The sequence below is a fragment of the Eleutherodactylus coqui genome, chromosome 10 (assembly GCF_035609145.1).
Source record: "Eleutherodactylus coqui strain aEleCoq1 chromosome 10, aEleCoq1.hap1, whole genome shotgun sequence".
Lineage (NCBI taxonomy): Eukaryota > Metazoa > Chordata > Amphibia > Anura > Eleutherodactylidae > Eleutherodactylus > Eleutherodactylus coqui.
In genome coordinates, this window is record NC_089846.1 from 94,970,498 (window position 1) to 94,989,537 (window position 19,040).

At 51.5% G+C, this 19,040-nt stretch overlaps 2 protein-coding genes across 4 annotated transcripts; one reads left to right on the forward strand and one right to left on the reverse strand.

Annotated features, from left to right (window-relative positions):
- Nucleotides 1-2,521: 2,521 nt before the first annotated feature.
- Nucleotides 2,522-9,189, reverse strand: FKRP (fukutin related protein). Of its 3 annotated transcripts, XM_066581484.1 has the most exons (3): nt 9,020-9,183; nt 6,310-6,430; nt 2,522-5,036 (listed from the first exon to the last, which is right to left on the reverse strand). In XM_066581484.1, exon 3 carries the CDS (start codon nt 5,007-5,009, stop codon nt 3,561-3,563), a length of 1,449 nt encoding a protein of 482 aa, XP_066437581.1. In that variant the 5' UTR covers nt 5,010-5,036; nt 6,310-6,430; nt 9,020-9,183; the 3' UTR covers nt 2,522-3,560. The 3 variants fall into 3 exon arrangements, with proteins under 3 accessions (XP_066437581.1, XP_066437583.1, XP_066437580.1); XM_066581486.1 differs by lacking the exon at nt 6,310-6,430 and having other exon boundaries at nt 9,064-9,189; XM_066581483.1 differs by lacking the exon at nt 6,310-6,430.
- Nucleotides 9,190-9,841: 652 nt separating this feature from the next.
- On the forward strand, nt 9,842-15,316 carry DACT3 (dishevelled binding antagonist of beta catenin 3). Its single transcript, XM_066581487.1, has 4 exons — nt 9,842-10,028; nt 11,156-11,234; nt 13,464-13,577; nt 13,661-15,316. The coding sequence occupies exons 1-4, from the start codon at nt 9,891-9,893 to the stop codon at nt 14,590-14,592; spliced, it is 1,263 nt and encodes a 420-aa protein (XP_066437584.1). The 5' UTR covers nt 9,842-9,890; the 3' UTR covers nt 14,593-15,316.
- The last annotated feature ends 3,724 nt before the right edge of the window (nt 15,317-19,040 follow it).

The following is a 19,040-nucleotide window of genomic DNA, read 5'->3' on the forward strand; positions in this document are numbered from 1 at the left end:
GCATTAGCACTCACATCCTGAGCGCCCTGATGCCAGGAGTTCACTGCAGATGGGGGAGGGGGCTGCAGAAGCCAGTCAGCTGGGTCCAGGGATTGAACACAGGTGAGTGCACTTTCTTTTACCACTTGCTCAGCCCTTGAATTTCTTTTTGCTCCTCTCACACAACCCTTTAGTATCTGTAGGAGCGCCTGTTCCATCCTATCTGTAGCTGAAGGGCTGAAACCCGCTGCGAATTCACAGCTGACTTTTATACGGAAACGCTGCAGATTTTGCCACAGATCTGCAGCATTTCTGCTACACATGAACACACCCAAATGTAGGACTTGTGTGTCTTATTCCTCGCCATTTTCAGGATCACTACTTGCTGTCGGGGAATAGAAACACATTTACAGGCAGAGCCCAAAAACCCAGTTCCAACTCAGCTGAGGGTTTGGTACAATATATCCAGTCTGGACAATCCTCTGTAAGGCCACCTGTAGACGGCCGTGTCAGATCCCGCTGCGTGAAATTCTCGCAGCGGAATGCGGTCCCATGCCCCTGCAGAGGCCTGTGGCTTACCCGCTCCCAGCGTCTTCATTCTCTGCTATGAGCCGCCTGCCGGCGCATGCGCAGAGAGGAGCCGGACTGTCACCAGTGACATTTCTGTGCGCGTGCCTCTGCGAGACCCGCACAGAAATAGGACATGACGCGATTTGTTTTCCGCATGTGTTTTCACACGGACAAATTACAGCCATCTGCCTAGGATTGCGGTATCTAATGCAATCCCATGCAGACGGCACGGGCGGAATTTCCAGCCATGAGCAGAGGGCCATAATGAACCAGGACTCCAGCTTGATGCAATGTATCAGTGCAGGTAACATAAACTATCCGGATTTGTGCTGCTATGGTTGGCTCACAGAGGATTGTCTACACCATATGATGGGGTGTCTGGACTGTGACTGACCCCCAAGGAAACAGTGGGGGATATGTGCAGATTGTGTGGTGGGAGGAGGTGACTGCAGGCGCCGCACGGAGTCGGGATCCATCTGGTGCCAAACATGACCTACACTTGCGAGATTGAATCAGATGAACGGATGGTGGCGAGTACGTTCCATACAAGCTGGCAAAGCTAAGGGTTGAGGAGTCTCCGGTCACTATGATAGCGGCGGTTACAGCTACACGACTTTCTCCTGTGCAACCAACGTTTGCTGCAACCTCACACTGGCAATGGGGGAACTGGTTGCTGATATTGGTTTTTGTGACCTGTCACTCGTACCGCAACTTCACTGACCGTGCGAGGAAGCAGGGCTACACAGCTGTGCAACCGGTCACAGCCAACAATGGTGCTACATTCTGCCCCTATTTTACATATATAACACTGCAGTTTTCTTGACCGGAACTCCAAGAATCATAGGAGTATAAGATGCTTGGTGTTTTGGACCAAAGACCCGCAGTCAGACCGAGACACACTTCTGCATGTCGTACGTGAAATATGGCAGTGTGGTTAGCGCTGTAAGGCTCATTAAAACAGCAATATTTTTCCCTGTATTAGACCGCCTGCAGATGGCCGGGTCGGATCCCGTTGTGAGAATTCTCGCAGCGGGATCTGCCCCTGCAGTGACCAGTGCGGCTCACCTGCTTCCGCGTCCGCTCAGCTCTGTGATGTTCCGGCTGCCGCCCAGCCGGCGCATGCGCAAAGCGGAGCCGGCCCGTCGGTAGTGACATTTCTGTGCAGGCCTCTGCGAGACCCGCACAGAAATAGAACATGCCGCGATGTTTTCCCGCACGTGTTTTCAGGTCGACGAATCGCGGCTGGGTGCATAGGATTGCGTTTTGTAATGCAATCCTATGCAGGTGGGCATAGGCGAAAATTTTGCGGGAAATCCTGCCGTGGAATATCCGCCCGTGTGCAGGGGGCCATATGCATGTATTTTTTACGTACATAAGGATACATGCACATGGATGATATTTATGTCCAGTCCAAAAATTTTCAGACGGAAAGTTTGAATAAAAAATATATTTTAAAAAAAATGTACGTGTGTGCGGTCCTGTGAATGGGACAGCACTCTGATGGGATATCCATGCGCTGCCTGTTGCGAGTTGTGCCTGACAATAGTAGGTGCAACTTTTAACTCCTCCAGGTGCAGCTACCCTAAAGCCAGCTTCACATGGGCGAGAGAATTGCACAAGATTTGTGCATTGCGAGACGCACAAATCTCACAAATATGAACGCCATTCTTTTGAATGAGGTCATACAGATGAGCGATTTTTTTTCCCTGCATCACTTGCAGTAAAAATGCGTATTTTATGAACTGAATACACATCCACTCGTGTGCAGACGACTTTACGGTGTAGCCTTGTCCGTATCCGCCTCCTGGTGACAACTCACCTTTGATATCTACATATAACAACATCAGCTCAAAGTAAACCAACACATATGGGCAGTGTGGCACAGCGGGTGTGGCACCTCACGCTTCAATTTACCAAACTGGCTCAAACCAGTCTCCTCCTTACCAAGAAGCGTTCTCAAGGTCAGTGATGCTTCATTCAGTAGTTTATTAGGCAGTGCTGCCTCCCAGTGGTAAGACCCTCTATGTGCAGGAGTGTCCTCCTGAAGTAAGCGTCCCTCACCGCTGAGTATCTGTGGCATCGCAGCAGGAAGAGTGTCTCATCCTCCACGGCCTCTTGGGGGTGCTGTTGTCACAGTCTACTTCCACCTGTGCCACCCTGATTGGATGGCCAGGCTCTGGGCACTCTGTCTGTAGGCGCTTATGATCTGGTAGGATTTCTAGATAGAAGGCCAGTTTATATTCCCGCTGTAGCCCCTCCTGGTATAATTGTCAGTTTCCGGGATGCTCTTATGTCATACTCTTATTTTCTTAATTTTGGCTTTTCAGCAGTGCCGGTTGCGGAGTTGGTTTCCCTGGGTTTGGGTGGGTTGTTCTGGGTGTGTCCAGTTTGTTTGGGACCCTTTGATGTACCATGGCTTTAGGATGGTAGGTGCTTGGATTGCTGGTTTGTAGGAGGGCCCGGAATGATAGCGCCCTCCCCTGCATTAAACGTGTAGAGGAAATCTAGCCAGCTTAGCTCTAGAGGCATTGTTTGAGGTGCTCCAATAGACTTGGAGAAGGTACTTGCAGAATTCCAGGTGGAATACTTATGTTAGGCTGAAATCCCACCATGACCAATCAGGGCATGTGGGTAGACCCCAGACGTCTCTGGCGTACAGGAGGATCGAGGTGATGATGCTGCCATTGGTAGTTTGAGATGGTACAGGCTTCTGCTGGCATAAGAGGTTTGGCATGGCACTGTCTGCACATACAAACTATGTACCCACCAGCTAGATGCAACATGGGTGTCATTGTCCCGTGCCGTTCTGTCCCGTCCCAAGGGGTCTTGCACAGTTCCCCCCTCTATTTTCCTATAGCATTTATCATGTTCTACCCCGACATCCCATTCGGTCTCTCCCCCATCTTTGGCATCTTGCATAGTCTCATCATTCCCTCCCTCTTGCTCTATGGTGTCCCAAATAATTCCCTTCCTTTATGTTTGGCAGTCCCGATGACCACCTAGATCCAGCATCACCGCCTCTCCATCCTCAGTACAGCTGGGTTGGGATACTCAGGAACTTCTATGGCCCTTTCCCCAAACTTCATCTTCAACAGCTCCACGTGGCGATTTGGAGCCTGAACTGAAGCACCTGCAAAGCGCAGCGTCTGCAAGGGCTGGAGGAAGCTCTCCGGAAACTCAATGTCCTGAGGATGACCAGTCCAAGAGTCCCGGGTCATCAGCCCATCCCGGGGATAGAAAGGCCATAGATCAACATGGAGGTGGTTGATCTGGCTGTACTGCACCCTGAAGAAGTCACCCTCCACAGCCCGCTCCCACACAAAGCCCTCTTCATCTATGAGGGACCCTCCCTGAGCCCCCCGCAGCTCTGGACACAAGGTGATGTCCTCCAAGTAGATACCAAGATCTACATCATAGTCCCAGGGGATGATATCACCATGCCGCGCGGCCCCAAGTAGGCTTCCTCCTTCCAGCCAATATCGCACGTTGTTGGCTTCCAGAACTTTAATGACGTGGAGGGCAGTGACCCTCAATGCACGGAGGCAGCAGGGGGGTGTCCAGCGCCCCTCATACAGATAATCTGGGGTTTCTCCAACCACAGTCCCAAAGCAGCGTGGTGTGTCTTTGGTGCAGCCAAACCAGCGATCACCTCCATCCAAACCCCGGACCAGCCTTATGTTCAGTGCCCGCATTGTTGCTGCCTCCTCTGCCCGCTCTGCTTGGTCTGCCTTCCAACGACCATGGTCTGTGGCCGGGAAAGGAGTATGAGGAAATAGGACATCATCCATCACCTTCACCCTCCATCCACGTAGAGCTGCTTGAATAAATATGGCTGCCTGCAGGGGGCGGGAGAGAGGAAAAGGCAAGTCAAACAAGTCACGGGATCGCATTAGAATCACTGCAGCTCCAGCCACCGCTCCGCAGGAGTCTCTGTCACCGGCTGCACTGTACTGCGCGGTCCACTCCCTCCGAGACACATTCAGGTGCAGACAGCGCAGAGGTGCACGAGCTCCAGCTGCCACAAGTCTGACTCCAGGTGGAGCATCACGCAGTCCTCGAGCCATTCGCTCCAGTAGATCAGGAGGATCCAGAGCGCAGCCATCTGGTACCAGAGCCACGAGACGGGTGTGAACATGCGACTCAAGGCGGGATGCCGAGCTGGGCTGCTCAGGGGACGGGTGAAGCCTCAGGAGGGTTGCTCCAGGTACTGGCGGGTACAGAACTGTCTCTGAAGCCACAAGGATCTGAAGAGTGGGGCGAGAGTGCAGGAAGGAATGGTGCAATTCTGCAAGGCCATGCTCAAAGGGGCGAAACTCCCGCACGATGACCGTGATGCCAGCGGATAGAGGGGACTGGGGACGTCCTGCTGGGCGGATGTGGAGGTGCCAGGTGTAGTACAGCAGCAGCACATTACAGATCAGAGTCAGAGCAACCAGGACATGGCACAGCGGGCAGCGCATCCTCAGCCCATCACACACAACACAGGCCTGAGGAGAGAAGAAACGCCATGGTTAATACAGGCCTCGAAACATGTAGAATGATAGGGTCTATCGCCTCCTGGATGAAGTCCCCAGATATACAGTACTGACGGGATACAACTACAGACATACCAGGAGGGTCCCTAACTCTGCTTGAGCCCTGCTCCTCAAACAATACAGCTCTGCTATAGGGTGTCCTGTATGCGGCCATATAGAAGTACGAGGCCCACTCAAGTACAAATCTGCCTGCATGGACATATAGCGAGGAACCCCAATCTGCACACATACAGTTCAAAAAGAACTAAGGCCCCCTGTCCACGACCGTGAATTCACCAGCGATTTATGCGAATCACGCAGGATGAAGCAGGCTGAAACTTTCCATAGCGTTGCTATGGAAAGTGCCGACACACTGTCCACGAGCGGAGAATCATTGCGATTCTCCGCGGTCAGCCTATCTATTAGATTAGACTGACCGGCAGAGAAACGCGTGCGGCTCCTGGGCGGCGGCTCCCGTGGGGGAGATCTGCCACGGGACTTCGCAATGCCCATGGACAGCCAGCCTTAAAGGGGTTGTCCCGTGAAACAAAGTGGGTCTATACACTTCTGTATGGCCATATTAATGCACTTTGTAATGTACATTGTGCATTAATTATGAGCCATACAGAAGTTATAAGAAATTTTTCACTTACCTGTTCCGTTGCTAGCGTCCTCGTTTCCATGGAGCCGCCTAATTTTCAGCGTCTAATGGCCAAATTAGACGCGCTTGCGCAGTCCGGGTCTTCTTTTCTCAATGGGGCTCCGTGTAGCTCCGCCCCGTGCCGATTCCAGCCAATCAGGAGGCTAGAATCGGCAATGGACCGCACAGAAGCCCTGCGGTCCACCGAGGGAGAAGATCCCGGCGGCCATCTTCAGCAGGTAAGTAAGAAGTCACCAGAGCGCGGGGATTCAGGTAACCGCTGTCCGGTGTTCGTGTTTAACCCCTGCATCGGGGTTGTCTCGCGCCGAACGGGGGGGCTGTTGAAAAAAAAAAACCCGTTTCGGCGCGGGACAACCCCTTTAATGAACCCTTTGAAATTCCCTGGACTTCTGCATTGATCACTAATAAATTGTGTCTGATTGTAACAAAATCACAATTCTAGACACAATGTAACCAATCACAGACAGCAGTACCGCTCATCATCCACAGTGCAGGGAGGAGAAGTAAGTGAACATCTATGTTCCTGACTTCTCCAAGAGCCTACTGTCAAAAGCTGTTTATGTCTGCTATTAGAGGAACACTAACCAAGAATGGTGATGATAGAAGGAGACCACTAAGGAAGTCACTGCTGGCCAAAACAACATGGTGGTCTGTCTCATGTTCATCAAGACCACCTGGATGTTCCACGATGCTTCTGGAAAGTGTTCTGAGGATGGAGGAGACAAACGTAGAAGTTCTTATCATAAATACCCAACATGGGGGAACCACCAACCCCAAACTAACCAACCATGAAGTCTGGTTGAGGGATGGACATCTTGGCTTTACTACTCGGGGTCTGGACACCTTGTGATCATTGATAAAAAAAAATGAATTCTAAAGTGTCTCAGACCATCTTACAGGAGGGTGTAAGGGCGGCCTTCCTGGACCTCATGATGGAGAGACGTTGGGTGATGCAACAAGACAACAACCTAAGAACACAATCACCTAAAGAATGGTGAAAAAGGGCGGAAATGGTTTATGCTGGAGGGAGTGTGGGCAGAAGGGCTTCCTATCGCATATATTCTGATTCTGTCCCAAACTAAAACTATTCTGGGGAGAAATCCTTAAAGTTTTTCAGGGCGTTCTGGGATGTGGTGTCCTCAGAGATGCCAAGTTAATATTACTCTTAATAGGCTCGGAGAGTTTCCCTCCGTGTACTAGGTACTTGCTTTGCCACTCCTTAATGACAGCAAAGGCCATAACTGCTAAGCACTGGAGGGAACTTCTCCCACCAGATATAGGGGAGTTTCTGGATCGTATGGCAGAACAATGTATGTCTGAAAGGTGGTTGGCAATTTGCAATAATTCTATGAAACAATATGGTGAAGTATGGGACAAATGGAAAAAAATACATTAATATCTACTAGATGAAAATACAATGCCTGGTTGGTTTAAGTTTAGGTTTTATTAAAATGTTGCAAACAATATGAGAAAGTGTCTAAATAAGCTAATGATTCTTTAACATATGGATATAAGGGACAGGAATTGTATTGTTATTGACATTTTCTATGGATAGGTTATGATATAACTGATGGACATCTATGTTTATACGCAATGTCATTCCCTATTCACAAGTCTCTGAATATTATGATACTGTAATATATATTCATGTCTACAAAAAACTTCAATACAAATCTAATGTGGGGGGAAAAAAAAGACCGGTGAAAAAGAAGATTTGGATTGTATAATAGCCAAGCCAGAGCCCAGACCTCCCCAGGTCATACACAGCATCTATGAAGATGCTGTGTATGACCTGGGGAGGGCTGTGCACATAAGGCATCCCAGAAATATTGATGGGACAAAATGTCTAAATTCATCCTTAACATTGTTGCAGCTACAGGAAATATGTGGTGGAGGGGAGATTGCAGCTAAAAAAGGTATCTACAGGATATTACAGCCAAGGGTTCACTTATTTTCCCTCCCTGCACTGTGGATGATTAGCGGTACTGCTGTCTGTGTGATTAGTTATCTTATATAGGGCAGTGTTTCCCCAACTCCAGTCCTCAGGGCACCCCAACAGGTCATGTTTTCAGGATATCCTATAGTAAGAACCCCTGTAGCAATGTCTGAGGCACTGATAATAATTACATCATCTGTGCAATACTGAGGAAATCCTGAAAACATGACCTGTTGGGGTGCCTTAAGGACTGGAGTTGGGAAACACTGACATAGGGGGTCACTTACTGTTTCTCTCTGCACTGTGGATAACGAGCGGAACTGCTGTCTGTGTGATTAATTACATTACACATAGGGAGTCACTCACTGGGTATTATTGTATCTTGACGCCACCAGGAAATCCTCGTGGAGCCAAGATTGACATAGGGGTGACGGCCCCTGTACTCGATTGGCTGCAGAGCTTGCTCAGCTACAGGCCCTGTAAGGGCACAAAAGATTTATAGAAAAGCCATACAGCGGCCACCAGGGCTGCAGTCGCACATTCCCAGCTGCAAGTGGCTTCCCCGGCGGCGGGGCAGAAGGCGCCCCCCCCCCCCATCCCCCATCCTCGTTATACAAGCACAGCAGGCCGTCGGCAGCAGAGAGCCCAAAGCTTAGTTGCTCTGCTTTCCCTGGAGCGGCTGACAGGGACCACTGATGCGGCCGGCGGAACAGAGCTGACAGCCGACGCCCGGGAGGTGTGAGTCAGCGGCAGCCGGGAAGGAGGGGTGAGCCGCCAGGCGGCTGCGACGCATGGCTGAAATGGCGTCCGGGACGCAACACACACGCTGCAGCGTCTGCATAGATTTGTGCCAGCGCTGCAGGGTTAGGCAGAGGGTTACGATCTTCTTAGGCTTACATTATAACATGGGAATGCTGCTATGTTACAGCTGGAACATGGCAGCATTTACAGGTAATAATGTAAGGCTAAGAAGAATAGTAACCCTCTGCCTAACCCTGCAGCGCTGCCATAAATCAATGCACACTGTGCTGCTAGGACCTTCCTGCCTTGACCCTATTGGGAGCTAGGGGTGTGACAGGGGCATTCCTCCTGTCAAACCCCTAACTTCCGGTGGTGTCAAGATACAATAATACCCATTCACTGTTCCTCCCTACACTGTGGATGATGAGCGGTAAGGCTGCCTGTGTGATTAATTACATTACATAGGGGTCACTTACTTTCCTCCTTGCACTGCTGATGCTGAGCGGTACAGCTGTCTGTGTGATTAGTTACATTTTGTAATTGTGACTTAGATACAATCAGACACATTTTATCAGTCACTATTGCAGAAATCTAGAGAATTCCAAAGGGTTCACTTACTTTTTCCTGCAGTGCCGCTGCGATGGGAGGCCGGCTGCTCTTACCGTCAGAAATCCCAGATGTAAACGTGAGGGGGCCCAGAGGACCCCTGTCTATACGTCCTCAATCAGCCCTGTGGGGGAAGGTCAGGCATCACCGCCGCTGTTACATTGTAACCATCACTTAATTTCATTTCCATCGGCTGCCGCCCACGTGTCTTTTCTTTCCCCGCCCCCAGTGACGTCACCTACTCTAAACTTTATTGTTCAACGTGATACAGACATAAATAAATAAAGGCTCCTCTCCGGCATCTGGTCCCGCCCCCTCCATGCACCTGGTCAGTTAGCTCCACCTCGGTCCTCCTTGACTCCGCCCATTGCCAGTGCTTTGAAGAATATTAAACAGGTTTTCTCGGTTTTCTGCGCTCTTTGACGTGGCAGCGCATTGAGGGCGTAGCTAGCGGAGAAAACTTATTTATACCTGCAGCCTAGGCAACTGTCTGCTTATTGGCTCCCTGGAAACCCTAATCTAAGGAGTGATTGGTTGATACAATCCACAAGTTGATTTTACTGGCTCATGTCGATGTCAGTCATTTCTTGAAAGCGCTGGGCGTGGCAACTGTCAATCAAAAATATGTAGAGAAGTCGCCCTATGATTGGTTTAGCCGCACAGATGGAAAATGCTGTGGGGCAGGGGGTTGGGGCTACCTCTCTGGATCCGGCCTGTCTGCGAGGGAGGCGGGGTATGTCAGAATCTTCTGGTCTCTGGCTGTGATTGGGTAAAACGCGAAGCATCAGGAGAATAGCGGCTTGCGATTGGTCCGTTCGGCGCTCCGGGCCGCTGTGCTGTAGCTGCGGCTGCTCAGTTGTATCGCAGCCGGCTGCGGAGTGACATGCTGGGCTCGGGCGGCTCCGTGGACCGGGGGCGGCTCCGACAGTTGCTGCGGGGCAGTGTGGCCGGCCTTTGCGAGCTTAAATTATTGCGAGAACGGCAAGAGGTGCGAGTGCGGCGGGCATTGCGAGGCGGAGAGGTAAGAAGGCGGCGACAGCAGCGGTGTGCCAGGAGTGATGTCTGTATATGTCCATATGTAGAGAGCCGTGGCTGTAACGTGTACAAGCCCCGGAGCACAACACCCATCATCCCTGTGTATAACACCCATATATACCGTATCATACCCGGGTATAACACCCAGCATCCCTGTGTATAACACCCATGTATACAGTATTATTCGCTGGTATAACACCTAGCATCCTTGTATATAACAGCCCTATATACAGCATCATCCCGGAGCACAACACCCATCATCCTTGTGTACGACACCCAGCATACCTATATATAACAGCCATATATACAGTATCATCCCTGGGTATAACGCCTAGCATCCTTGTATATAACATCCATGAACCCCATATATACCATATGATCTTTGTATATACAATAACATCCCTGTATATTTATACCTTCATGTATATAACAGCCATCCTCCCTGTATATACCATGTCATCCCCAGATTTACTATGTTACATCCCTGTATATACCATATCCCCTGTATATTCCATGTCACCCCCCCCCCCCCGTACATGCAACACCTGTCATCCCCATATATGCCATGTCACCCCTGTATACAATACCTGTCAGCCCCTGTATATAACATGACACCCACCCCCCTATCTACAACACCTGTCATCCCCATATATGCCATGTCGCCCCTGTATATAACATGACACCCTCCCCCCTATCTACAACACCTGTCATCGCCATGTATACCATGTCACGCCTGTATACAACACCTTTCCTCCTCATATATACCACTTTGCTCCCTTTTATACCATGTCATTCCCCGTATTTACCATGTCACCCCGCCATATACAACACGTCATCCCCCTGTATACAACACGTCATTCAATGTATATACCATGTCACCCCAGTATGCAATACTTGTCATCCCTGTATTTACCATGTCACATCCCCGTATACAGCACCTGTCCTCCCCTGTGTATACCATTTCTCCCCTCCCTCCTCCGGATACAGCACCTGTATATACCATGTTGCCCCCCCCCCTCCCCTGTATATACCATATCATCTCTGTATATAGCATTCATGCTCCCTGTATATACCCTCCTGTATACGGTTCTTATGCTCTTCTTCCTCTCTCAGGATTTGGACCGGCAGCTCTGGGAGTTGGAGAGACAACTTGGAGAATTGCGCCTGAGAGCGGAGAACGACCAGGAGAATGGTGAGTCGTCGCGTGAACTTACTAACACCGCGTGGCGTTCAGTATATCAGCGGCTAGAGCCTGGAGGCGCTGCACGTACCGGAGGCCTGCTGATAGAACCATCAGTGTTCAGCCGCCGCCGATCCTCCTCCATGTTTTATGTTTCTGGATAACTTGAGGCTCCCGGACTTGTTCTTGTGCTGAGATTTCCTCGGAGGTCTCAGAGTCCCGTCCTGCTATAATGCCCCTTAAACCGCCCCCCCCCCCCCCTTCCCCGGGCCGCGTGCCCCCATCTCCCTCCGCTCCCCGGAAATCCTCAGAATACACAGACATCTGTTTACTAATCTGCGCCTGGTCGTGAGGGGGTTAAGTACGCAGCAGGGGGAGGATGGATCATATTTTAGATGCTGCTGCCACTTGGTGTCCTTCACTTGTCTCCCTTCCTCTGTCCTGCTGTGGCAGGAGAGGCCTCATTGCTGCTGTGTCCTGTAGAGGGCGCCGCTGCTCCGGATTTGTAGCTTTTCCTCCTGGGAATGGACGTGTGAGATGATTGACAGGTCGTACTCATTTGTGCCCAGCGCACGTTTGGATCCGGATGTTTTCCTTTTCCTGCCCAGTGGACCGTGCCCGACGCCCGCCAGTCCTGCTGCCTAGTGGAGGGGAAATTAACCTCTTGGGAATTAAAAATTTTTGGTTATTTTTCTGTTTGTTGATAACAGGAGTCAAACTAATAAACGGTGGTGAAGCCTGCGCCCACCGAGCTGCCTGCGCTCCATCCCCCCACCCCCACCCCCCTGATGCCCGTTCTAACATCTTCGGTGACTGCCCATTCCCCGTCCCTTTTGGTTCTCAGACATTTTCCAGTTTATTTTAAGGACTTAAGTATTTCATATTGCCCCCCCCCCCTCTCCCCATCGTGCCCACAGCTCCCTCGCACCCTCTCAATACAGACCACGACTCCTCCACAGGGCACTGGAGAGCCCCTTATAGCTGGGGTAGTAGTGCCCCTGCTGCTTCCTACAGGGCCCGAGCCACAGAGAATAGCCCTCCAGGATGAGCAGGTGGTCAACAGGTAGGCAGAGGGGGCTGTATATACCGGGTAGTAGGCTAGGGGAACCAAAGCTGTTGGGTAGTAGGGCCTGTAGATACTGGGTGGTGGGATTGGCAGTAAGGCCTGTAGATACTGGGTGGTGGGATTGGCAGTAAGGCCCGTAGATACTGGGTGGGGGAATTGGCAGTAGGGGCCGTAGATACTGGGTGGCGGGATTGGCAGTAGGGGCCGTAGATACTGGGTGGCGGGATTGGCAGTAGGGGCCGTAGATACTGGGTGGCGGGATTGGCAGTAGGGGCCGTAGATACTGGGTGGAGGGATTGGCAGTAGGGGCCGTAGATACTGGGTGGCGGGATTGGCAGTAGGGGCCGTAGATACTGGGTGGCGGGATTGGCAGTAGGGGCCATAGATACTGGGTGGCGGGATTGGCAGTAGGGGCCGTAGATACTGGGTGGCGGGATTGGCAGTAGGGGCCGTAGATACTGGGTGGCGGGATCGGCAGTAGGGGCCGTAGATACCGGGTGGCGGGATCGGCAGTAGGGGCCGTAGATACCGGGTGGCGGGATCGGCAGTAGGGGCCGTAGCTGCCGGGTGGCGGGATCGGCAGTAGGGGCCGTAGCTGCCGGGTGGCGGGATCGGCAGTAGGGGCCGTAGCTGCCGGGTGGCGGGATCGGCAGTAGGGGCCGTAGCTGCCGGGTGGCGGGATCGGCAGTAGGGGCCGTAGCTGCCGGGTGGCGGGATCGGCAGTAGGGGCCGTAGCTGCCGGGTGGCGGGATCGCCAATAAAGGCCGTAGATGCTGGGAGGCAGTGGTAGATATTGAGTGGAGGGGCTAGGGAGGATTGATCTTGGGATTTGCTGTTGGCTGGTTGATACTGGGCGGTGGGGTGGGGAGAAAGATGCTAGAATTTGGTGTTGGGGGGGTTAGCTACAGGGCGACAGGGTTGGCGTTGGCAAGGAGATGGTAGATAATGGTTGGCGGTGAGGTAGTAGCTATTGGGCGGTAGATACGGGATGGTGGGGTTGGTTGTGGGGGCTGTAATGCATAACATACAGCCGGACCGTTGCTGATGGCGGGGTGTGAAGGCTGTTATATGGGTTAAATTTTCACGATCGTCCCAGGTCCCACCTCTTTGTAGGCTCCTCCCACCATCACGTTCCAGGTGGTATCATTATTTTTCTTTCTCTTTTTCTCTCGCAGCGGAGTATGAAGCTGACGGTCCTGAGTCAGGTGACGTGTTCCTGGATCGAGTCCCCCGGGTAGGACAGGCTGAGGCTCGGATGCATTACGCCAGCGAGCGCCCCAAGAGCGCAGGTGAGGTCCGGCGAGGTTCCCCGCAGCTCCTGTCGCTTCTCCTCTTCTGTGTGTAACTGCCCCGCTCTTCTTTCTGCCCCCAGGTGATCTGGTTATGGGACCCCATCACCCTCGTTCCTCTTCTTCTCGTCTTCTGGTGCCTCGTTCCATGTCTGCCCCTTACCCCTCCCCCTCCTCTCCCCCTCCCCCGCCGCCGCTGCCAACCGCTCGCCGGGCTGAAGGTTATATTCTCTCTCTGCTCCGTCGCCAGCTCCGAGCCCCATACCTGCGTTCGGTTTCTGCCGATCGCCCTCCTGCCCAACCAGCCCCCGTGTGTAGAATGGCAAGCACCACCTACACCCCGACTCACCGCGGCCCCCGCAGAAAGCACCCCCCTCTCTTAAAGGGCCACAGTGTGGAGGGGTCTCCCCCAAAACCCCCAAGGAAATGCCTTTCTGCAGAGGAGCCGCCGCGCAAAAGAGGCGGCCGGAGGACACCAAGGTCCCTCTCAGAAACTAGCCTGAGGGATGCTGCTCCACGGCCGGAGGAGAACGTAGACCTCAGGGTCCCCCCAGAGGCGTGGCAGGGCTCCAGGGGCCACTTAGATGGCTGGGTCAACCCCCGCGTGTATAAGAAGAGCTGGGCCAATACCCGGGCACACACAGAGGGCTGGGCAGACCCACAGAGCTTTGTGCAGGAATGGGGGGACCATCCGGCCAATATGCAAGAAGGGGGCCGCTTCTACACCTTGGGAAGAGATGGGAGGGTCCCGACAGCAAGAATTGGTCCCCCCTGCAGGAAGTGGAGGTCCACAGCCGAGATTAGTGCGGGGGTCCCAGAGGGGGAAGCCAGGGTGGACTCCGAAGGAGAAGAGGAGGAGGAGGAGGAAGAAGGGGGCTTGGTGTGGCCCATGCAACTTCCCCCCCGGGACGCCGAAGGGCGCCCCCAAATGTTTAAGGTAAAAGCTTCTCAGGCTCTTAAGAAAAAAATCATGAGGTTCCACACGGGGTCACTAAAGGTCATGACGACCGTGTGACCTGCCCTCCTGACTTTTCATCGGTACAAACTCCCCAATTCTGCACTCCTGTCATTTACCCCATTGAAGAACACTACAGTCAGCATCTACCCAGCCTGAAGTGGCTGATAACTGGGAGCCATAGACTGCATTCACTTTTCCTACAGTCAACCTCTCCCAGCGCAAAGTGGCTGATAAAAGGGAGCAATAGACTATTCATGCCATTCTACATTTAGTATCTGTCTAGCCTAAAGTGGCTTATAACAGGGAGCAATAGACTGCATTCACTTTGGCTACACTCAGCCCCTCCCAGCTTGAAGTAGCTGATAACATGGGTCAATAGCTGACATTCTCTATCCTTAGTTTGCGGGTGTAGTGTTCCTTTAATGTGAGCGCTCGCTGTACTGTGACTCCCACAATGCATCATGGAAGTTTCTGCTGTTCTCGAACTACAACTCCCATGATGCACGTCTGCTGCTGAGGTTGCATGACTGTTTAACCGCTTCTGTCCAGCTCTCTCCTGACGGTTCCTCTAGCAGCCTCTCTCCTGGGTTTGCCCTATGCTCCTCCCCCTTTGGGGGTCATGTGTACAGTAATATGTGTATAATGACCGGGCCCCTGTGTACAGACGTGTATAGAGGCGCCATTGATCGGTTGTACGTACAGGAGGCGCCGCTATTGCTGATCGCTGTAAATATCCGCCATTGTTTTGTATCAGAACTTGTAAATAAAGTGTTTCTTGTCACTTTGTGTCGTCACGTCTTCATTCAATCAGGATGTTGCGAGGTGCGGTACGTCCTGGCGGACAGCAGGGGACGCTACAGAGCGGGCCTCCCCCACTGGTGGCTGCCATCGCAATACTCCACTGTTGACACCCGTTGAATGGCACAGCTGTACTATGCTGTTTCCCTTCTCTGCGTGTGTCAGTATTTACTGAAGGTCTTGCATTATATTCATAGATCAGGGTTGTAGGCTTCTTCCATAGTAGGGGTAAGACTGCTGGGCAATTCTCTAAATGATGGTCCCTCTCCTCATCCTGATTGGTGGAATGTTCCAGTATCTTAACGTTTTTGCGTTGGCTTGTGAGATTCTCACACGGTTGTAGCGATAATAATTCTGGCGTTTTTTCAGTATTATTTTCTGACCCGCTGTCCATTGCACCTTAACCGCAGTCCTCGGAGGCGCTGCAATTGTCGCGCTGACCTTTGTGGACGCTACGATTGTCCCTTTGATCACCGTTTGATGGTTGGACCAATCGACATGGCCGCCTTGGTTGTCGTTCCATCCTGCGTAGAATATTTTCAGGGGGCTCTTTGCAAACAATGTTGCAGCCTCCATCGCTGCAGAATCCGCGTCCACATCGGCCCCTCACACACAAAGCGCCGTCTGTCTCATCCCAAGTCGTCATGGAAACTGAACAAAAACTCCCAGTCCAAATATAACACAGAACGTGATTCATGCCGAGTGCGAGAGGAGGGGGGTTGTAATCCGCAGGCCGGAGACTGCTGCGCGCTCGGGGATTATAATGTACAACCTCCTATTATCGGTGCCCCCCCCCCCCCCCTGTATAACACACACCGACTCTAGACCCCCCATAAACCACCCAGTGAAGGAGAGACACCGCTTATGTGTTATATAACCGGGCGATATACCGAATATCACACTACAAGCAAACACTAACCGGCTTGCTTTATCAGACCGCCATCCAGTAGCGCGTTGGACCCCTGTGCCCTTCAGCAATTGATCGTGGTGTAGATTCCACTAGGAGATAAAATGGTTCTGCAGGAATATCGGCCTTCTTGTAGTTGCTGCAGATTAGATGGTGGGGCTGACATGTTCTGACCAGCTGACAGGAAGGGGTCATCGATTCATGCTGCTTGTGCCAAATTCTGACCTCGCATCAGCACAGAGTAACAGAAATATGAATCAATCTGACCAGGTCAGGTTTTTCTGCTGCTCAGTGATACAATTTTTTACTCTTCTACCCGCTGGAGTCTTGCTCTTCTGTTTGTCGTAGACACAATGGCGCTTGAACTGGTCATCTGTTATAAGCCATCCGTGCTAAGGAATTGTGAATTGTGCATTCGGACACGTTAGTTGGAGTTCCAGCGATGTATTTGCTTGACAAAAATGCTTGTTGGTCAGAAGGATTCCTGACATCCTCCTCCGACCCCTTTCAGTGATAAGTGATAAGTTTTTTCTATCCACAGGATCCCCTTTCACTGGATGTTTTTCCTTGATCACACCATTCTCGGTATACTCTCCACATTCCCTCTGCATTTGGCAGTGAGACCCCGACTAGTCTAGCACCGATGACCCAGCCTTGTTGGAAGTCGCTTCGATTGCTGGATTTTCCCATCTAATGTGGATTCACACAAACTGATCTGTGGAAAACTTGGCATATGATTTTATGCTCCAGGGTCACGGGGAGAATATCCATACAGGGAAGCACCAACTATGAGAGAACCGGGGGCTCTAATAAAGGGCGTTGGTGTATACACCCAGTTCACCTTCATTTGGTTAAGGGGATGGGGGGTGCGGGCAGCAGAGTATCACATCATTCCCAGTATTGTACTTATTTATCCCAGTAGGCTCCTCCTGTAAGCCCCCTCTGGCGGACCCCCTGCATAGTTAAATCATACAGAGGTTTTCCATTCAAACAAGATGGAATTTTCCTCACTAATTGTGCTCGTTTTACGTAAGCGGCCATGAAAAAGACACAACTTGTGGTTTCCAGGATTCATTGGTTCTGCCACATAAGTCTCTCCTCTATTTCCACCCTATAGGTTGCATTCTCCGTATCCCCCCTGCCACACTCTGCTCCGGGCTCCAGCAATTACATCTGATCACAGGGACATGTGCCTGCAGCCAATTACCAGCTGATCTTGAGTTATTTGCAACCAGTTATTGGCTGCAAGGGTCACATAACGCCCGAAGAAGAGTGCAGCGGCGCATGGGTCATCTCGAATTGACAGTTGCAGGTGAATGGAATATGACTTTTATGTTTTTTACATGCTGATCATTTAAGTTTTTTTTCTTCCCAGACCGCCCCTTTTAGGGTTCAGTAGCTGATGCAAAAAGTAAGGAGAGGATAACATGACTGCATTCACAGGTGTAATCCAAAATGTCCCAGCGACCAACCATTAACGCAAACTTTTACCCTCGGTTTAACGCATAAAAGCCTCACCAGGGCCAAAAGCCTTTCCCAAACCGAACTCTTTCCAGAGATTTTGTCGCCGAACGCTGTAATCTCTGGCACCCTGGCGAATAATTTTATATCTGCATTAATCGGTGACATGGGGCGCTGTGACGACGGGTCCGGCTGATCTTCAGAATCCATCCAATGTGTGCTTGCATCATGCATGGAGGCATGTAATCGGCCCCAGGGCGTTGCGCACAATCATCTTTTCAATGAAATGTCTTCATAACTTTTTATAAACTTCCACAGTTGGTCCAGCTGGAGCGGAAGAGATGCCGGCCATCATGTCATGTCAGGTGCCACCTATGTATAGAGACCACAGGATCCATCATTCACAATGGGTAATGTCACAGCTCACCTCCTCCCATCCCTACAGGATACAAGGCATACACACACCACTTCCCCTACAGCAGAATATATTGGGTGATGGTCATAGCTCACCTCCTCCCTGCACCGATCACAGAGCATGTACGCAACAATGTCTCATGAAAATCTATAGGTGATGGTGACAGCTCATCTCCTCCCCCTCTCTGTACAGATAACAAAGCGTGCATACAACACTCTCCCACAGAAGTCTATAGGTTAGGATATAGCTCACTGCCTCCCTACCCTGCATTGTGTATGCCTTCAACATTCACTGGTAGAAGTCGGTAAGTGATGGTCATAATTTACCTCCTCATCCTCCCCGGGCAGAGCACGCCCATAACACTCTCCCATAAAAGTCTATAGGTGATGGTCATATCTTACCTCCCCATTCCCCTTGTACAGATATCAGGACATGCCTACAACACAGTCCTATAGAAGTCTATAGGTGATGGTCACAGCTCACCTCCTTCCCCTCTCTGCACATGTCACAATACAGGGCTGCGCAGAATGGAAGCTGCATTTCTTGACACATACGTTTTAGCAAATAGTGACCCATGAAGAGAAGGATAAGCGAACACTGTGATCCACGGCTCTTACTCTTGCGAGGTTCCTCCTAGATGATGACCCCCAACACGTAGATATGGCGATTGAGAAGACTGCGGTATCTGTCCCTGGGGGCTTGTGCTACCAGAACCATTATTGTTGTTACTCATATGATGGGACCGCAGCTGCCAAAGTCAGTCCGTATCTTTCCAGACAGGCACCCAAGAGCCCAGTGTGCTGGGCGGGAGCGCCAGGAGGGGTTGTCTGAGGGCCTCATCTGGGACTCCTGCAATGAAAGTCAGAAATAAGGAAACAGTAATCCTAGCCCCTCTCCATCCGCCGTCCTGTAACACCCCCCATC